The following is an 18,545-nucleotide window of genomic DNA, read 5'->3' on the forward strand; positions in this document are numbered from 1 at the left end:
AAATCCAGTTCAAGAGTGCCACACTTTTTCCAGCCTTTTCACAACTCTCTTCCTAAGTGGGGTTTCCCGCCATTTCACTTCAAGGAATGAAAGGTTTCCCCTCCCCAGATTGTCCATTCGTGGGAGGCCCGAGCCTACGCGGCTTCCCACTCAGGCGAGCGGCGGAACGCCAAGCGCAGTAGGCTGCATTACGATCCCGGCGACTGAGCAATAAAGGTGACAGCCCAAGCTGTACAAGTGCTCAGCATCCGACGAAAACCCGGAGACGACAACACCCACGGCAAAGCGGAAAGCCCGGCAGGGCAGCGCGCGGGCCCAGTGCCCGGGCACGGAGGATGAAGCTCGGCCGTTGCCGGTAGGAGCGAGGGTTGGGGGCGGGTTTGCCCCAACCCGACTCCGGATTGGTCAGGCCCAGAGAGCCGAATGACGACAGCCAAGGAGAACGTCTGATTTGTGTGGTGGGCGCGGGCAGGCGGGGAAGCGCATTGCGCAGGCGCAGCTGCTCGGCTCCTCTCGCCCTAGAGCCCCGGCCCAGCTCTCGCGGACAAGTCCCGACATCGCGTGCCCCCCCTCCGGGACCGCCCCCTCCCCCCTCTCGGCGTCGTCGAAGGTAAACAATAGTTGGTCGGCGGGCGCGGAGTGTGTCTCCCGCCGCCAGATTCGGCGGGCTGCGTGGGACCGGCGGGATCCCGGCCAGCCGGCCATGGCGGGGCTGTACTCGCTAGGAGTGAGCGTCTTCTCCGACCAGGGCGGGAGGAAGTACATGGAGGACGTTACTCAAATCGTGGTGGAGCCCGAGCCGACGGCTGAAGAAAAGCCCTCGACGCGGCGGTCGCTCTCTCAGCCGTCGCCTCCGCAGCGGTCACCGTCGACTCTTGCTGGCAGCGAAGTCTCGGGGAGAGGCCCGGCGGCGGCAGCCCGAGAAGCTCGCGACCCTCCCCCGGACTCCGCGGCCTCACCAACTCCCGGTCGCTGCTGCCGCCGCCGTTCCTCAGTGGCATTTTTCGCCGTGTGCGACGGGCACGGCGGGCGGGAGGCGGCACAGTTTGCCCGGGAGCATTTGTGGGGTTTCATCAAGAAGCAGAAGGGATTCACCTCGTCCGAGCCGGCGAAGGTTTGCGCTGCCATCCGCAAAGGCTTCCTAGCTTGTCACCTCGCCATGTGGAAGAAACTGGGTAAGTTCGCTGGCTTGTTTGTCTCTTCTTCGTGCAGTTGAGGGCTCTTATAAGAGCGCCAGCCCCGAGTGGGCCCCCGGCACCCAGATCGCTACAAAGTGCACCTTGGTTGTAAGTGAAGTCTCTCCTAGGTTCAGTAGCGCTTTCGAGGGTGGAGGGTCGGGCGAAGTGGCTTTGGGAAAGATCGGATCGCTGTCTCCCCGCAGTCGGCCCGCGCTTAATTTCCACCTTCCAAGGACCCAGGGAAGCGATCCTCTCCCAGCGTCACTTTGGTGGCAGCCTGCGGAAATGTGTTTGAAACCTGGCGCCAGATTTTGGCCAAAAGATGAACTGAAAATACGTTGTTACCTGGGCCACGCGCAAAGGAAGCGGGAGACGACAAAAATGAGAGTGCTTCCCTAGAATCTGTCATAATTTTGCTCTGGAAGGACTTGTCCCTGTCGGTTGCCTCCTACCGGTGGTGTCAGTTCACCAAATTGACCCCGGGTGGTTGGTAGTTGAAGTATACTGCAGACTAATTTAATAAGGTTAAATGTAATTATCCAACGAGTTAAGTCTTGGGAGGAATTCGGTTGCTTATCATAAAATGTTTTAAAGATCTTTATGCTTATACTGCTTATGGGGAAAAAAAAAGCGGGGAATGCATTGCTATGTCTCCAACTGGCCCCGCCTTAGGCGTGTGTGTTAAATTCGACTAGGGCTTTTTAAAAGTATACTTTTTTTTTTTTTTAATAGTTGTCTTAGCTAAGCCATCAGATAATTCTCACCAGTTCTCACTTTTACTACTTAAAAGTTGTAACTGCCGGTCAAAGTAACAGGAGAAATTACTGATATGCTAAAAGGAAATAACTTTATTTTTAAAAATTCAGCAGAGTTGTAGTTTCCTCTAAGCTTTAAATGTTTTCTAAAGCAGCCATTGTTTCTGTACCCAACATGTGTTATACAGAGTTATAGGTGCTTATCCATTACTCCGAATGAATGGCATGAGCCTTTTTTTAGAGAGAGGATAATAACCTCTGTCATTTAAAAAATTATCGTTTGTGGTAGCATAATATTGCTTTATTTTCGGCAGCGGGACAGGGGGATAGAAGAGTGTAAAAATTGGTCAAATAGAAAACAGTTTTTATAAGGTATTGTCAGAGTTGTAGACTAGCTTCTTTCAAAGTCTGTTTTCTGTTTGCCTGGCTTTCTGCCAAAAATTGTTTGATTGACTCATAGAACAGCCAGTCCTCCTGTCAGAGGCGTTTCCCATCCAATCCCAGAGGCCCCTATTATTTGTTTTGTTTTCGTGTAGGCAGAGCAGAGCTGGAAAGCGCTGCAGTATATTCCAGAAATATGTCATTTCATTGCCTACAGGGCAACTAGGAGTGGACATCAAGATAGAGGAAGATTAGACACAAAGAAGTATTTAGAGGCCTATTTATTTTGCAGTACGCTTGGAGCAGCATGAGTGTGCCATATATTTGAACTAAAAGTATAAAGTATAAACCTTGTTACTTGAGCATTTTTTTTAATAAGGCAGGGACCATGCTGTCAAATGTGAATGTGTATGTTTTTTGACATACACATACTTTTTAAATCAGACTTTCACTCTTATGAGGCATAGTTTAGAGCCTTATACACCAAACGGATGTTAAAGTTTGCTTTGTTCCACAGCTAAGCCTTGTACTCAAACTTGAAAAAAAAAATATTGGGGTGCCTGGGTTGCTCAGTAGGTTAAGTTGCCTGAGTTGCTCAGTAGGTTAAGTGTCCAACTTCGGCTCAGGTCATGATCTTGCTGTTTTTGAGTTCCAGACCCTGCATCCAGCTCTCTGCTGTCAACACAGAGCTTGCTTTAGATCCTAGGTTCCTGTCTCTTTCTGCCCCTCCCCCACTAATTCCCTCTCTGTCTCTCAAAATAAATAAACCTAAAAAAAAAGGAATATGCTGAGTATATGAAAGTCTTGACACAGGAGTTGCAGATTTTTTTTTTAAGTTTATTTATTTTGAGAGAGAGAGAGAGAGAAACAAGCAGAGGAAGGACAGTGAGAGGGAGAGAGAGAATCTCAAACAGGCTATGCGCTATTAGCTCAAACTCATGAACTGTGAGATCATGAACTGAGTGGAAATCAAAAGTCAGATGCTTAACCGACTGAGCCACCCAGGCACACCCAGGAGATAAAGGTTGTTAGAAAAAAATTGTTCTTCAGTCCCAAATTCATGGATAGCCCCTCATTTTCTATATAAATGAACTGCGTTTATAATTTATAGGGTAAGCCCTTCCCCATCCAACTTTAGACTCTTTATTCAATTTTATTTGTTACCCACATTTCTATTACATTAGTCTTTTCACCATCCCAGAGCACATTGAAATACTCCATTTTCTTGAATTCTCCCCCAAAAAAGAAAACTGAAAAATAAACTCCTCTAAGTTTCTAAGTCAATATGTTTTCTTCTGTGAAGGTTTCTGTTTCTTTTGGAATTAAGCATCCTTTGTTTCTACTTTTGTAGTGCTCCTTAGGTTATAGCAGTGGTTCTCAAACTTTCTGCTCTCAGAACCCTTTTTACTCTTAAATGATTGAGGACCCTGAAGAGCTTTTGTTTATGTGGACTACATCCATTATATTTGCACTGTGAGAAATTAAAACTGAGAACATTTAAAAATACTTATTAACCTATTAAAAGTAAATCAAATGTATGTTAATACATTTAAATGAACATATTCATAATTCATCATATTCATTATTCAATAAATAGTCATTATTAATATATAATTAAAATTTTTTTAACGTTTATTCATTTTTGAGAGACAGAGTGTGAGCGGGGGAGGGACAAAGAGAGAAGGAGGGACAGAATCTGAAGCAGGCTGGAGGCTCTGAGCTGTCAGCACAGAGCCCTATGTGGGGCTTGAACTCATGAACCATGAGATCATGACCTGGGAGGCTTAACTGACTGAGCCATCCAGGCACCCCAATATATAATTTAAGTGAAAATGCTTTTTTCTGAAATAAGAAATACTGAAATAAATATTCTCATATCTGTTTCTGCATTCAGTCTATTGTGTTGGGTTTTCTGGTTGAAGTATGTAAGGAAAAGGCAACCTCACATATATAATAGGAAAAGGGAGGAATAGTTTAGTGGTGTTTTCAGATAATTGTGGATATCCTACACCAAAGTGATAGTTTCTTAAGGTTGGTAAAAATGGAATCTGAAACCTGATTGATTGGTCTGCTTTGCACTTGGAATGAATCATGAATCATTACCCATGTGTAATTTATGACATGGTACATTAGTCATTTGGGAAATAATCACTGAATTATGCCGATTTTTGAAATATTGACATTTTATTATGCAATATGAAAATGTCACATTTGTTAATATTCCTGATCTCATCAGAAAAGTCTTAAGATTGGGAAGCTATCAAGTTCACTGTAGTGAATACACATTTTCCAAAATGTGAGTTTTTAAGCAGCAATTAGAAATTCATCACTGGCAGGGCACCTGGGTGGCTCAGTTAGTTAAGCGTCCAACTCTTGATTTTGGCTCAGATCATGATCTCACGGTTCATGAGTTTGAGCCCCAAATTGGGCTCTGTGCTGACAGAGCAGAGCCTGCTTGGAATTCTCTCTTTCTCTCTCTCTCTCCCCCTCCCCCACTTGTGCTCTCTTGCTTTCTCAAAAAAAAAAAAAAAGTTTATCACTGGCAACAAATACTGCCAGTTGTTTTTCTTGAAGTCAAGAGCTCACTTTGTACATATTGTTTACTTTTTATTTATTTTTTAATGTTTTTAAATTTATATTTAAGTGAGACAGAGAGCACAAGCAGGGAAGGGCAGAGAGAAAGAGAGGGAGACGCAGAATCTGAAGAAGGCTCCAGGCTCTGAGCTATCAACACAGAGCCCAATGCAGGGCTCCAACTCACCAGCTGTGAGATACATGACCTGAGCTGAAGTTGGATGCTCAACCGACTGAGCCACCCAGGTGCCCCTTGTTTATTATTTTTTAAAGTTTATTTTATTTGAGAAAGAGTGTGCTTGGGCACATGCATGGGGAAGGGGCAGAGAGAGAATCCCAAGCAGGCTCCATGCTGTCAGTGCAGAGCCTGATATGGGGCTTGAACTCACGAACCGTGAGATCGTGACCTGAGCAGAAATCAGTAGTCCAACGTTTAACCAACTGGGTCACCCAGGCGCCCTTCACTTTGTTCATTTTGAAGAAAGTGTATGTCAAATGCCCAAGTGTTGTTAATATAGTTTATCAGTCTTGCAAGTAAAAATGATGGTCCGTGAAAAATGGGCTAGATCATTTCATAACTCACAGAGTCAAAGGTACTTTTCCTCTAGACAGGCATAATATGCAACAGAAGCCTGTTGTATGTACTTCCCTTTCTCTACAGAATATAAAAAGACATGTGTTCATAGGTGGAGGCTTAATAAAATTAATTTTTTATTGCGACATCAAGGACATTAAGTAAAACTGGTTTGGTCCCCCCCCCCTTGGTTTTTTTTTTTTTTTTTTTTAACTGTAAGTGGGTGGCTATGGAGAATACAGAGACTACTAATTCAGTTTGGTGTCACTGCCTTGATTCCTGCTAAGGCACCAGCAGTTTTACAAACCACTGCTTTTGAACCATCAGTTCAAATGTCAACACAGTGAAAAGGGCAAATAAGCTCTTAGAATTATTATGAAAAGAGTTTGGCTTTGTGAAATCCCGGTAAAGATCACACAGACAATTGTGAGATGACCATTACGTTTTTATCTGTCTTTCAGGTAAATTTTGAGGTCTTTTGGTTGGAGATGCCTTACATACTTCATAATTAATCTCTTAGAGCTGATTTCTTGCTTAAAGTAGCTGCTAGTTTAGTTGAATTTCTGTGGGTGAAATGATTAAATTGGATTTTTTACTTCTATTTTTTAATTACAAAAATGTTTCCCATTTAAAAAATTGTGGTAAAATACATACCATTTTAGCCAATTTTATGTATACAGTTCAGTATACTCACAGTATTGTGCAACCATCACTATTGTCCATTTTCAGAATTTGTTCATCCTCCCATACAGAAACTGTAATCATTAAACAGTAATTCCCTATTACCCTCATCCCTAGCCCCTGGTAACGTCTGTTTTACTTAGTGTCACTATGAATTTACCTATTCTAGGTACCCCGTGTAAGTGGAATCATGTAATATTTGTCTTTTTGTGTCTTATCTCACTTAGCATAATGTCTTTAAGGTTCATCCAGATTATAGCCATGTATCAGGATTTTTTCCTTTTTTTTTTTTTTTTTTAAATTTTTTTTTTTTTTCAATGTTTATTCATTTTTGGGACAGAGAGAGACAGAGCATGAACGGGGGAGGGGCAGAGAGAGAGGGAGACACAGAATCGGAAACAGGCTCCAGGCTCTGAGCCATCAGCCCAGAGCCCGACGCGGGGCTCGAACTCACGGACCGCGAGATCGTGACCTGGCTGAAGTCGGACGCTTAACCGACTGCGCCACCCAGGCGCCCCAAGGATTTTTTCCTTTTTAATGGTGAATAATATTCTATCCTATGTATATATGACATTTTGTCTATCCATTCATCTGTTGATAGACATTTGGGTTGTATCCACCTTTTGGCTAGCAGGGATAATGCTGTGAACATAGGTTGTTTGATTCTGTTTTCATTTCTTTTGGGTAGAAACCCTAGAAATGGAATTAAAGTCATTTTTTTTCATATTATTTTCTTATTTTCTTTACTCTTTGTTCCCAAGTTATAATATGTACCTAATTTATGTGTATTCACATGTATGCGTTATTCTTGTGTTATGCTCGCCTTCTAAGAAATAATGTTTTAAAGTTTGTGCTTTAAAAATTTTTTTTTAACGTTTATTTTTGAGGTGGGGGGGACATTTTTGAGAGAGAGAGAGACAGAGACAGAGACAGAGGCACAGAATCCAAAGCAGTCTCCAGATCTGAGCTGTCAGAACAGAGCCTGACGCCGGGCTTGAACTCATAAACTGAGATCATGACCTGAGCCTAAATCAAGAATTTGATGCACAACTGACTGAGCCACCCAGGTGCTGCTGAAGAATAGGTTTGGCAGATAGTTTTCATTTACCTTAAATTTAGAAATGAGACCAACACTGAAAGAGAATGGGAGGGATAGAAGGAAAGATAAGGGAAAGTGTGATAGAATTAAATTTGAAGAAGAGTTCTCTTAAATCAGAGAATTTTAAACCTGTATCTTTATTTTGGTTTGGTATTTCTGTTTTTACTTTCAAGGACCTTCACCTTCTCACACATCACATGTTCGAAAGAGTTTGCCATATTTATCCAGTACTAGATTTTTTCTATTTTTGTCAATCATTTCTTTCGATCAGTATTAGATAATTTCTGTTACCACATGTTTTGGCATATATCAGTAGTTCATTCCTTTTTATTACTGAGTAGCATTCCATTGTGTAGATACACCACAATTTGTTTATCCATTCACCTACTGATGGACATTTGGGTTGTCTTCAGTTTTGGCTATTACAAATGTGTAAGGCTTTACAGTAGAAAGGCCACTAATAAATGTAGCAGGAATGATAGAGAATCATGTTTAGTAACCATCATAATAGTGATTTAATCAGGAGACATAAGTGAATGCTAAAACTAGTGGGTGAAAATTTGAGGAACAGAATTATATTAGTTTCTTAAAGGTGTTATAATAAATTAGCATGAATTGAGTAGCTTAACATAACAGAAATTTATTCTTTTATGGTTCTGGAGGTCTGACATCTGAAATCAAGGTGTTAGCCTCTGTTTTGGAAGCTCTGAGGGAGAATCTGTTCCATGCTCTCTCCTAGCTTCTGGTGGCTTCCAGCAATCCTTGGCATTTCTTGGCTTGTAGATTTATCACCTAGTTGCCACCATCTTTTTTTTTTTTTTAAGATTTTATTTTTAAGCAACCTTTTTTTTTTTTTTTTAAGGTTTATTTATTTGAGAGAGAGAAAGAGAGGGGAGAGGGAGATAGGGCTTACACACAGTGGGGAGGGGCAGATTGAGGGAGAGAGAACATCCGAAGCAGAGTCCACGCTGTCAGTGTAAGACTGATGTGGGGCTTGAACTTGTGGACCGTGAGATCATGACCTGAGCTGAAATCAGAAATCCATTCGGATGCTTAACTGAGCCATCCAGGCACCCCTGTTTTAAAGCAATGTGTACACACAAAGTGGGGCTGGAACTCACAGCCCTGAGATCAAGAGTTGTGTATTCCACTGACTGAGCCAGCCAGGAGCCCCATCCACCATCTTTTATCCCTTTCTCTGTGTCTTCTCCCCTTCTCTTTTAAGGGCACTTGTTCCCTTTAAGGGCACTAAATCCAAAATTTAGGGCCCAGTCTAATCCAGGATGATCTCTTAAGATCTTTAACCTAATTACACCTGTAAAGATCTTTTTCCCAAATAAGGTCACATTCACAGGTTCAGGGTGGACCTATATTTCATTCAACCCACTACAAGGATTTTTTACATGGTCTCAGATTATCTTCCCACAAAATACTTATTAATTACAAGAGGAAAAAGATTAGAGTGGAGAAACCTGGTAGACACGACCTTAAGTGACCAAAGGTAGCGTTATTTTAATGCATAAATTGAGATTGCATACTGCCAGCAATGAGAAGATGATATTTAACACTTCTGTGTTATTCCTGCCAAAAATGCATAATCTGAATACAAACATGAGGAAACATGAAACAAACCCAAATGGAGAGACATTCTTGAAATGATTGATCTAGTACTCTTAAAAAGCATCAAGGAAACAGAAGAATTTTTCCAGATTGAAAGGCTAAAGAGATACGATGAGTAAATATAATAAAGAGGTCCTGAATTTTATCCTTTTATTATAAAGCATATTGTTAGGATAATTGATGAAAATTTGAATGAGATCTGTAGATTAGTTGGTAGTATGGTATCAGTGTTAATTTCCTGATTTTGATGGTTGATTGTGGACCTGTAGGAGAATGCCCTTGTTTATAGGAATTAGATACTGTGATAGTACTTTGGAGTGATGGGATATACTGTTGGCTATTTAGTCTCTATCCGTTCAAGAACAAGAAATTCTCTGAATTATTCATGCATAATTACTTCATTTTATGCAAGAAAGAAAAAAAGTAAATCCAAAGAAACAGGTCTCAGAAAGATCGGAAGCCTGAGTATCTCCAGGAATTTAAGTAGCAGTTTCATCAGGGCCCTGCTGCTGAATGCATACCAGATAGCCAAGGCTGTATTTATTTGTTTATTTATTTGTTATTTGTATCTGAGGATAAATCAGAAACAGCAGTTGCATTTAGGATCACCACTGAATGTAATCCACTGTCGTTTTCCAAGAACTGTCAGAACTTTTGCAGTGGTCAAACTATAGAATTAAATATGTTGGATCCCTACCCCTGCTTTCATGTTTTAATGGTGCCAACCAATCTTTGTGATTGTTTGAGAGATGAGATAATGCTTTTCATTTACTATTTTGGAGGAGGGTATCATTGTTGGGGTGCTCTAAAATCTTAACACTTGGCCTCTTCAAGTATAATAGGCTTCCTGACTCGTCAATTAAGAGCTATGAGGAGAAGCTATTAGTTGCTGCAATTATTTGGGGACTAAACTAGCTGTGGCATAGGTTTGGGGTTCCACTGAGCCTGAGGTGGACTGGATTCAAAGTGCTATTTAGTACTTGGTCTCCATGAGCCTTAGCCCATGACCAGTGGACCGTGGTTGTGTTCTGTAGCTCCAGAATTATTATCTTAAAGCCGTCATTCATTAGTTACTCAATGATGTGGGTATTTCTCTTTCCTTGGTGTACAAGTACATGTAAATGGCCATATACCATTTTGAAGAAGGTTAATGATTTCTTTAATTAAATTAGGAAAAGTTTTTGGTTTTTGTTTTGTTTCTTGTTTTGTTTTGTTTTTGATTCTTTGAATCAAATAAGGCCTTGTGAGTGACCATTCTGGAGATGCATTTTTTCCCTCTGCCCTGTTGTCAGTTAGGTAAGGTAACCCTACCAACTTTGCTTTGCGTTAACTACTCCTATCTAACTACTCCTATCTGATCTCTGTAACCTCATGGTTCTCTAATCCCTACACAGATCAAGGAACCCATTTTAGTTGGGCTTCTTTGACTATATTCTTGCCTCAAGAGAAGGGTCAATAAAATGTGTTTAAAAGATTTTAGTGTTGGAACGCCTGAGTGGCTCAGTTGGTTGAGTGTCCAACTTCAGCTCAGGTTGTGATCTCGCAGTTCGTGAGTTTGAGCCCCACGTTTGAGCCCCCTGCTTTAGATTCTGTCTCTGTGCCCCTCCCATGCTCATGCTCTGTCTCTCTCTCTCAATAAATAAACATTAAAAAAATATTAAAAAATAGATTTTAGTGTTTACCTAATTGCTTCCTTTTTTTTCTTGAATTTTTAAAAATGTTTATTTATTTTTGAGAGAGAGAGAGAGAGACAGACAGTGTGGATGGGGGAGGAACAGAGAGACAGGGAGACATAGAATCGCAGGCTCCAGGCTCTGAGCTGTTAGCATAGAACCCGACACAGGGCTCCAACTCACAGACCGTGAGATGATAACCTGAGCCAAAGTTGGATGCTTAACTGACTGAGCCACCCAGGCACCCTATGATACTGTCTTTTTAATATGCTCCTAGTTTTAAGTCATTTGTTTTTAAATCATTTTTTGAATACATTTTTTAAAAAAGTTTGTTTATTTAGAGAGAGAGAGAAGAGAGAGGATCCCAAGCAGGCTCTGTGCTTCTAGTGCAGGGCCTGTTGTGGGGCTCAAACTCATGAACCATGAGATCATGACCAGAGCCAAAACCAAGAATCAGACGCTTAATCGACTGAGCCACCCAGGCGCCCCTTTTTTAAGTCATTGAAAAAAAATTTTTTTTAGTGTTTATTTTTGACAGAGAGAGAGAGAGAGAGACAGAGTATGAGCCGGGGGAGGGGCAGAGAGAGAGGGAGACACAGAATCCTAAGCAGGCTCCAGGCTCTGAGCTGTCAGCACAGAGCCCAACGCAGGGCTTGAACTCACAAACTGTGAGATTGTGACCTGAGCTGAAGTCAGACGCTTAACCGACTGAGCCACCCAGGTGCCCTGTTAAGTCATTTTTTAAAAACTAAAAGATTAAAATAAAATGTAAAGTAGAAAACAAGGAACACTAATTATAAAGATGTTGATTCCTTAGTATATAAATTTATTGCAGTTTTATTTTTTTTTTTTTTAATTTTTTTTTTCAACGTTTATTTATTTTTGGGACAGAGAGAGACAGAGCATGAACGGGGGAGGGGCAGAGAGAGAGGGAGACACAGAATCCGAAACAGGCTCCAGGCTCTGAGCTGTCAGCCCAGAGTCTGACGCGGGGCTCGAACTCACGGACCGCGAGATCGTGACCTGGCTGAAGTCGGACGCCTAACCGACTGCGCCACCCAGGCGCCCCAGATTTATTGCAGTTTTAATCAGACCTCAACAGGGTTTGTTATTTTAAATTTCCAACTTCTAAAGTTTTTTGGAATTCTTTTTTTTTAATGTTTTTATTTATTTTTGAGACAGAGAGAGACAGAGCATGAGCAGGGTAGGGACAGAGGGAGAGAGGGAGACACAGAATCCGAAGCAGGCTCCAGGCCCTGAGCTGTCAGCGCAGAGCCTGACGCGGGGTTCGAATTCATGGACTGTGGGATCGTGACCTGAGCCGAAGTCAGACACTCAACCAACTGAGCCACCCAGGCGCCCCATGGAAATCTTAAGATTGTTAAAAATAGAAGAAGAATTGGGGAATACTTAAATTCCTAATTATTGAAAAGAACCATAAATAGATTAGTAGGATGAGTCTAGAAATAGGTCTGAGGCAAAATGTAGCATATGATAAAAGGTGACTTTCAAATGATGAGAGCATGTTCAGTATTTTTAGATCATTGCAGAATATCACTTTGTACATATTAGTGTTTTTGACCAAAAAATGTGGTTTAAATAATGTTAATATTATAATTTTGAATATTCTTTATCTTTAAAGTTCTTTTTCTTCTTTTCCATCTTGTTTAGGTGCTTTTTGCAAACAGCTGGTAAATTTTAGGTAAATTTTGCTTTCTGAATGTGCTTAAGAACCTTTCTGGGAGTTCTCTCATTCATACTTACTGTGATAATTGTTTTTTGCAGCTAAGAACTTTAAAAAAAATCTATTTTAGCTTATTTGAAAAGAAAAGGTTTTATGGGGGTGACTGGGTGGATCAGTTGGTTGAGTGTCCGACTTTGGCTCAGGTCATGATCTCGCAGTTTGTGAGTTCCAGACCTGTATTGGGCTCTGTGCTGACAACTCAGAGCCTGAAGCCTGCTTTGGATTCTGTCTCCCTCTCTCTCTGCCTCTCCCTCACTTGTTCTCTCTCTCTCTCTTTCATCTCTCTCCATCTCTCTCAAAAATAAATAAATGAAAGTTAAAAAAGAAAAGGAGGGGCGCCTGGGTGGCGCAGTCGGTTAAGCGTCCGACTTCAGCCAGGTCACGATCTTGCGGTCCGTGAGTTCGAGCCCCGCGTCGGGCTCTGGGCTGATGGCTCAGAGCCTGGAGCCTGTTTCAGATTCTGTGTCTCCCTCTCTCTCTGGCCCTCCCCCGTTCATGCTGTGTCTCTCTCTGTCCCAAAAATAAATAAACGTTGAAAAAAAAATTTTTAAAAAGAAAAGGAAAATTTTAAGCGGAAGCTGTAGTTAACCCACGAAATAATTGAAAGAAACATTCAACATACTGTAGGTTGAGCTTCTAGGAGTAATACCTGTGACCAAACTGGGAAAGTAGATGGGCTAGGGAGCTGTCTGCTGTGATCTATGCATGCAAAATTGATGCTTCCTTCCTGCTTTTTTGTTTTTGTTTTTGTTTTTGTTTTTTAACTTTAAGCAAAATGTGAAATATAGCATACATATAAAAATGTCACGAAATGTAAATGTACACTTCAATGAGTAGTTACAAAATGAGCTTTAAAAGTTAAGTAAGAGAACATTGCCTGTACAACAGAAGCCACATATGTCTTTTCTGATCTCATATTCTTATCTTCTCAAGGGGTAACCACTGTCCTGACTTTTGTGGTGATAGTTCTATAGCAATTTACTTATTTTTCTTTCTTTTTTCCTTTTTAAAAGAAAGTTTTTTTTGAGAGAGCAAGCACGAGTTGAGAAAGAACAGAGAGAGAGGGAGGGAGGGAGGGAGGAAGGGGTGGGGGAGAGAGAGAGAGAGAGAGAGAGAGAGAGAGAGAGAGAATCCCAAGCAGGCTCTGTGCCCTACACTGAGTCTGACGTGGGGCCTGATTCCATGACCACAAAATCATGACCTGAGCCGAAATCAAGAGTTAGATGCTTAACCGACTGAGCCACCCAGATACTCCTTAAAGATTTTATTTTTAAGTAATCTCTTCACCCAACGTTGGGCTCAGACCCACAATTCCAAGATCAAGAGTCGAATGCTCCACTGACTGAGCCAGCTGCCCTGATTTACTTATTTTTCTCAGTAGTTTTACTACTTATTTTAAAACATGATAGTTTTCTTTTGAAGAAAATCATGCAGTTTGCTTTTATCTCATGCTTCTTGTGAGATTCTTACATGTTACATATAGTGTAGTCTATTGTAGTCTTTTGTCACATTGAAGGACATTTGGGTTGTTCCTCCTTTTCAGCCCATATGAATGATGCATCTCTGAACATTCATATGTATTGTGTGTATGTATATATGTGTGTGTGTGTATATATATATATATATATATATATATATATATACATGCACATACACACATTGATTTATGGTATATGTCTAGGGATAGTGAGTAGTCAAAGTGTATATGTATATTTATTTTTGATAATGCCTAGATGTTTTCCCAAGTGGTTATATCAATTTATACTCCCACCAGTAGTTGATAGAACATGTTGCTTCATATTCCTAATCACAGTTACTATTGTCAGACTTTATGTGATCTGATAATTGTGTGGTGGAATCTCATTGTGGTTTTTATTTTATATTTCCCTGTTGATTAAAGAAGCTGAATACCTTTGAATGGTTTTTGTCTGTTTGGATTTCCTTTTATGCAAAAGGCCTGTTCAAGCCTTTTGTCCATTTTTTATTGCATAGTCTGTCTTATTTATTTGTTTTGTAGGAACATTTTATATATTCTGGATACTATTCCTGTGGAATGTATATATATTACAAACTCCATTTTTTGAGATAGCTTTTTGCTCTACTCGTGGGATCTCCTGACAAGAATTCTTAATTTTGATGGTAGTACAATTTCGCATTTTCTTTATATGGCTAGCCCATCTTTTGTCTTTAGGAAATCCTTCCCTGTCTTGAGGTCATGAATGTACCTTCCTAAATATTTTCTAAGCAGCTTAAGCTTTACTTTCATATTAAGTCATTGATGTACCTGGAATTGACTTTTTGTGCTTGGCATCAGGGACCCAAAATGTTTGGTAGTTTTGGGGTTATTTAAAGAGAGAGAGAGCAGGGGAGGGGCAGAGAGAGAAGGAGAGAGAGAATCTCAAGCAAGCTCTGTGTGGTCGGCCACCCAGATACCTGTTTTTTGCTTTTTGTTTTGTTTTAAATCTTGTTGCAATTTCATGTACTGGGTGCTATCTTTACTGTTCGTGTATCAAGTGTTTAAATATGCATGGGTCCGTTTCTGTGCTTACCATTCTCTTGTAAACCATACTCTGGTTTACAACTTTTCCATAAAAGTCTTGTTAGAGATTTGTTAGCCATGTTCCCAGATATATACCTTTTGCTGTTAATTGTGAGTGGTATTTTAAAAGTTACATTTTGTAATTTTTTTAAAAGACAGTAAGAGAGAGAGAGAGAGAAAACGTGTGCCCCTGAGCAGCGGAAAGGGGCAGATGGAGAGACAGAATCCTAAGCAGTCTCCATGCTCAGCACAGAGCTGGATATAGGGCTCAATCCCACAACCCTGGGATCATGACCTGAGCCAAAATCAAGAGTCAGATAGATGCTCAACCAGCTGAGCCATCGGGCACCCCAACATTTGTAACACTGTAATTTTTTGTTGCTGGTTTACAGAAATAGCATTGATATTTTATATAACAATATATAACCGTACTGAACCTTATCAGTGCCAATAATCTATAGATTCTTAGGATTTTTCCACAGATTTTTTTTTGGGAGGGGCCTTTTTTGTTTGTATACTCCTCTTGATGCCTCTCAGGCTCTTTGCTTTTCTTAAATAATGGTCATAACAAAAACTAACATTTATTGAGCATTTACTGTGTGTCTAGTACTGTTGCAGTGGTTTTACATTGTGTGAATTTCTAGCTTCATCAGTATTGGTAGCTGTTCTGGTTTCCCTCAGCAGTTGTGAGGGCCATTATTTCATATGTTGCAAGCAGCCCTCTGCTGTGAGTGACAGGACAGTCTGTGGGGTGGATTCCATCTGCTGGATGAGATGAGGAGATGCACTGTAGGATTCAAGAAATATCTTTTTAGCGTATGTAATATTGTAAAGAAAAGAACTCTAGGTAGGGGCGCCTGAGTGGCTCAGTGGGTAAGCATCCGACTTGATTTCAGCTCAGGTCATGATCTCACGGTCCATGAGTTCAAGCCCCGCATCGGGCTCTGTGCTGACAGCTCAGAGCCTGGAGCCTGGATTCAGTGTCTCCCTCTCCATTCCTCCCCTGCTCATGCTCTGTCTCTGTCTCTCAAAAGTAAATAATTTTTTTTTTTTTTTAAAAAAGAAAAGAACTCTAGTTAACCTGAATACACTAGAGAAACCTTGTGGCTATGAAAGGTGTGTAGCACCCCATCCAGTTTTTTAGGCCCTATTTCTTATCCCTCATCCCCTTGAGCCCCTGTTGTCTCTATCAACAGATGCATCACTTCCCTTAAAAGAAAGGTATTATGATTACTGGCAGCTTAAGAACTAAAATGTTTCACCTTTTACTGTGCAGAAGTTTAGGCACTGACCTAGCTCCTGAAGTTTTAACTATATCTGCCAAACTTCTCTATCTATTCCTGACACAGCTGCTGTCACTGTCTGTGAGTTTGAGCTTTTCTGGGACTCTTTTAACAGGGAAAACTGATGTATTGCTTTCTTTACTGACTGTGGTTTTTGCTTATATTGGATTACAAGTTTTGCATTCTGATTTTTCCTTTAATGTAATTCCATTTCTTTAAAATTCTGGGGATTCCTCAGATTTGCTTATGCCCCTTCTCTGTGTTCATGACTGCTATGGACTTTTTCTAATACTTATATTCTGTCCTTTCATTGGGATTTTGGTGAAGAGAATGTGTCAGTGTTTGGATTCAGTTGGCTATCTTGAACCATAAATTGTAGTTTATTTAATATTACAGAATATTTCAAGTTTTTTAAAAGTTTATTTTAGAGAGCGAGAGCGCGCTCACAAGTGGGGGAGGGGCAGAGAGCGAATCCCAGGCAGGCTTTGAGCCTCAAGCTCACGAACCCTGAGATCATGCATGACCTGAGCTGAAATCAAGAGTCAGATCCTTAATTGACTGAGCCACCCAGGTGCCCCCAGAATATTTATAGAGTTTTTCAATAACAATGAACTAGACATTTAAGATTTTGGAGTTAAATATATTGGGTCTCTGCCACTTGATATTTGAGTTGTCTTGAGCAACTTTCTGAACTATTTCAAACTATTGATTTCCCTATTTGCAAAATAAAAATAATGGGAATAATTTTACCTGTCTTGGAGGTTTGCTGCAAGTATTATTTTAATTAAAAAAATTTTTTTTAATGTTTATTTTTGAGAGAGACAGAGTATGAGCGGGGGAGGGGTAGAGAGAAGGAGACAGAATCTGAGGCAGGCTCCAGGCTCTGAGCTGTCAGCATGGGGCTCGAACCCACAAACCATGAGATCATGACCTGAGCCAAAGTTGGATGCTTAGCATACTGAGCCACCCAGGCGCCCCATGCAAGTGTTATTTTGTTGTTGTTTTTTGTTTTGGTTTTTGCAAGTGGTTATTTTAGATTATACATGTAAAGCTCTTAGCACAGAACCTGGTATACAGTAAGTGCTCAATAAAAATGTTATTTGTTAGATTACGAATATTCAAAACAGCTACTTCAAAAACAACTCAAGTAGCTTTTTTATGGAAATCTTTTCAAAGAGAAATTAATAAATAGATGCTAAGCTACTGGCTATAGAGGTATCAAAACTCTGAGGACATCCTTGCTGCTAAATGTAGTTAGGACTAAGACATTTGGAACTAGTTACTTTATCCTATAATATATTTAAAAAAAAATATTTATTTATTTTTGAGAGTGTGCAAGCGGGGTGGGGTTGGGAGAGGGGAGACAGAGGATCCAAAGTGGGCCCTGTATTGACAGGCTGACAGCAGCAAGCCCAATATGGTGCTTGAACTCACGAATAGGGAGATCATGACGAGCCAGAGTCAGACACTCAATCAACTGAGCCACCCAGCTGCCCCTATCCTGTAATATTTTTTTCCTAATGTTGGTTTGATGATTGTAATATAATTATATTATTTATAAAATTCATTAATATATTGATGAAGGAATTAACACAAGTTCTTTTTGAATAGCTTTAAAAATATTCTTAAATTTTCTATGCTAATTCAAGTCTTTTTTTTTTTTTCTAAATCAAGTCTGATTCAGCACATGTTGCCATTTTTATTCTGATACAATACTAATGTTTATATCTGGAAGAGTAAAATATTTTATTTCTTATTACAGCAGAATGGCCAAAGACTATGACAGGTCTTCCCAGCACATCAGGGACAACTGCCAGTGTGGTCATCATACGGGGCATGAAGATGTATGTAGCTCACGTGGGTGACTCAGGGGTGGTTCTTGGAATTCAGGATGACCCGAAGGATGATTTTGTCAGAGCTGTGGAGGTGACACAGGACCATAAGCCAGAACTTCCCAAGGAAAGAGAACGAATCGAAGGACTTGGTGGGAGGTAATCATTGTGCTGTTTTGTCTTTCCTTTCTTGGTTCTGTTTAGTCCTTTTCTGCTTTACTAACCAGATTGACCTTTACTCACTTTTGAAGTTATTTTCTCAGTATTACATGTTTTTAGTTTGCCTAATAAAGTACCCATCTGTGTTCATACTTACCTCATTGTTTTGAATTGACTTTTTTTTTTTTTCTAATAATGGCTCCAGAGGGAAATACTATTTTAATGGGAGTCAAGTAACACATACAAGGATTTACTGATCACCTTTTACATAAATACTGATCAGCATGACTTTCAGAATCTGAACAGAACAGCCCTTAGGATTCTGGAGTAGAACAGTTTGAATCTGGCTTTGAGAATAGAATTTTGTTACAGTTAACCTTCAGCTCTTTGTTTTATTTTTTTATTTAAAAAAAATTTTTTTAATGTTTTTATTTATTTTTGAGACAGAGAGAG

The 18,545-nt window shown here is 40.3% G+C and overlaps 1 protein-coding gene across 1 annotated transcript in view; it reads left to right on the plus strand.

Annotated features, from left to right (window-relative positions):
• The first annotated feature begins 489 nt into the window (after positions 1–489).
• The window catches only part of PPM1D (protein phosphatase, Mg2+/Mn2+ dependent 1D), a 49,674-nt gene continuing 31,618 nt past the window's right edge, over positions 490–18,545 (plus strand). The window contains exons 1-2 of the mRNA XM_045488189.1: positions 490–1,175; positions 17,864–18,092. Of these exons, the coding sequence (XP_045344145.1) occupies positions 704–1,175; positions 17,864–18,092 (701 nt within the window). The 5' untranslated portion in view covers positions 490–703. The remainder of the gene's footprint in view (positions 1,176–17,863; positions 18,093–18,545) is intronic.

The sequence above is a fragment of the Leopardus geoffroyi genome, chromosome E1 (genome assembly GCF_018350155.1).
Source record: "Leopardus geoffroyi isolate Oge1 chromosome E1, O.geoffroyi_Oge1_pat1.0, whole genome shotgun sequence".
Classification (NCBI taxonomy): domain Eukaryota; kingdom Metazoa; phylum Chordata; class Mammalia; order Carnivora; family Felidae; genus Leopardus; species Leopardus geoffroyi.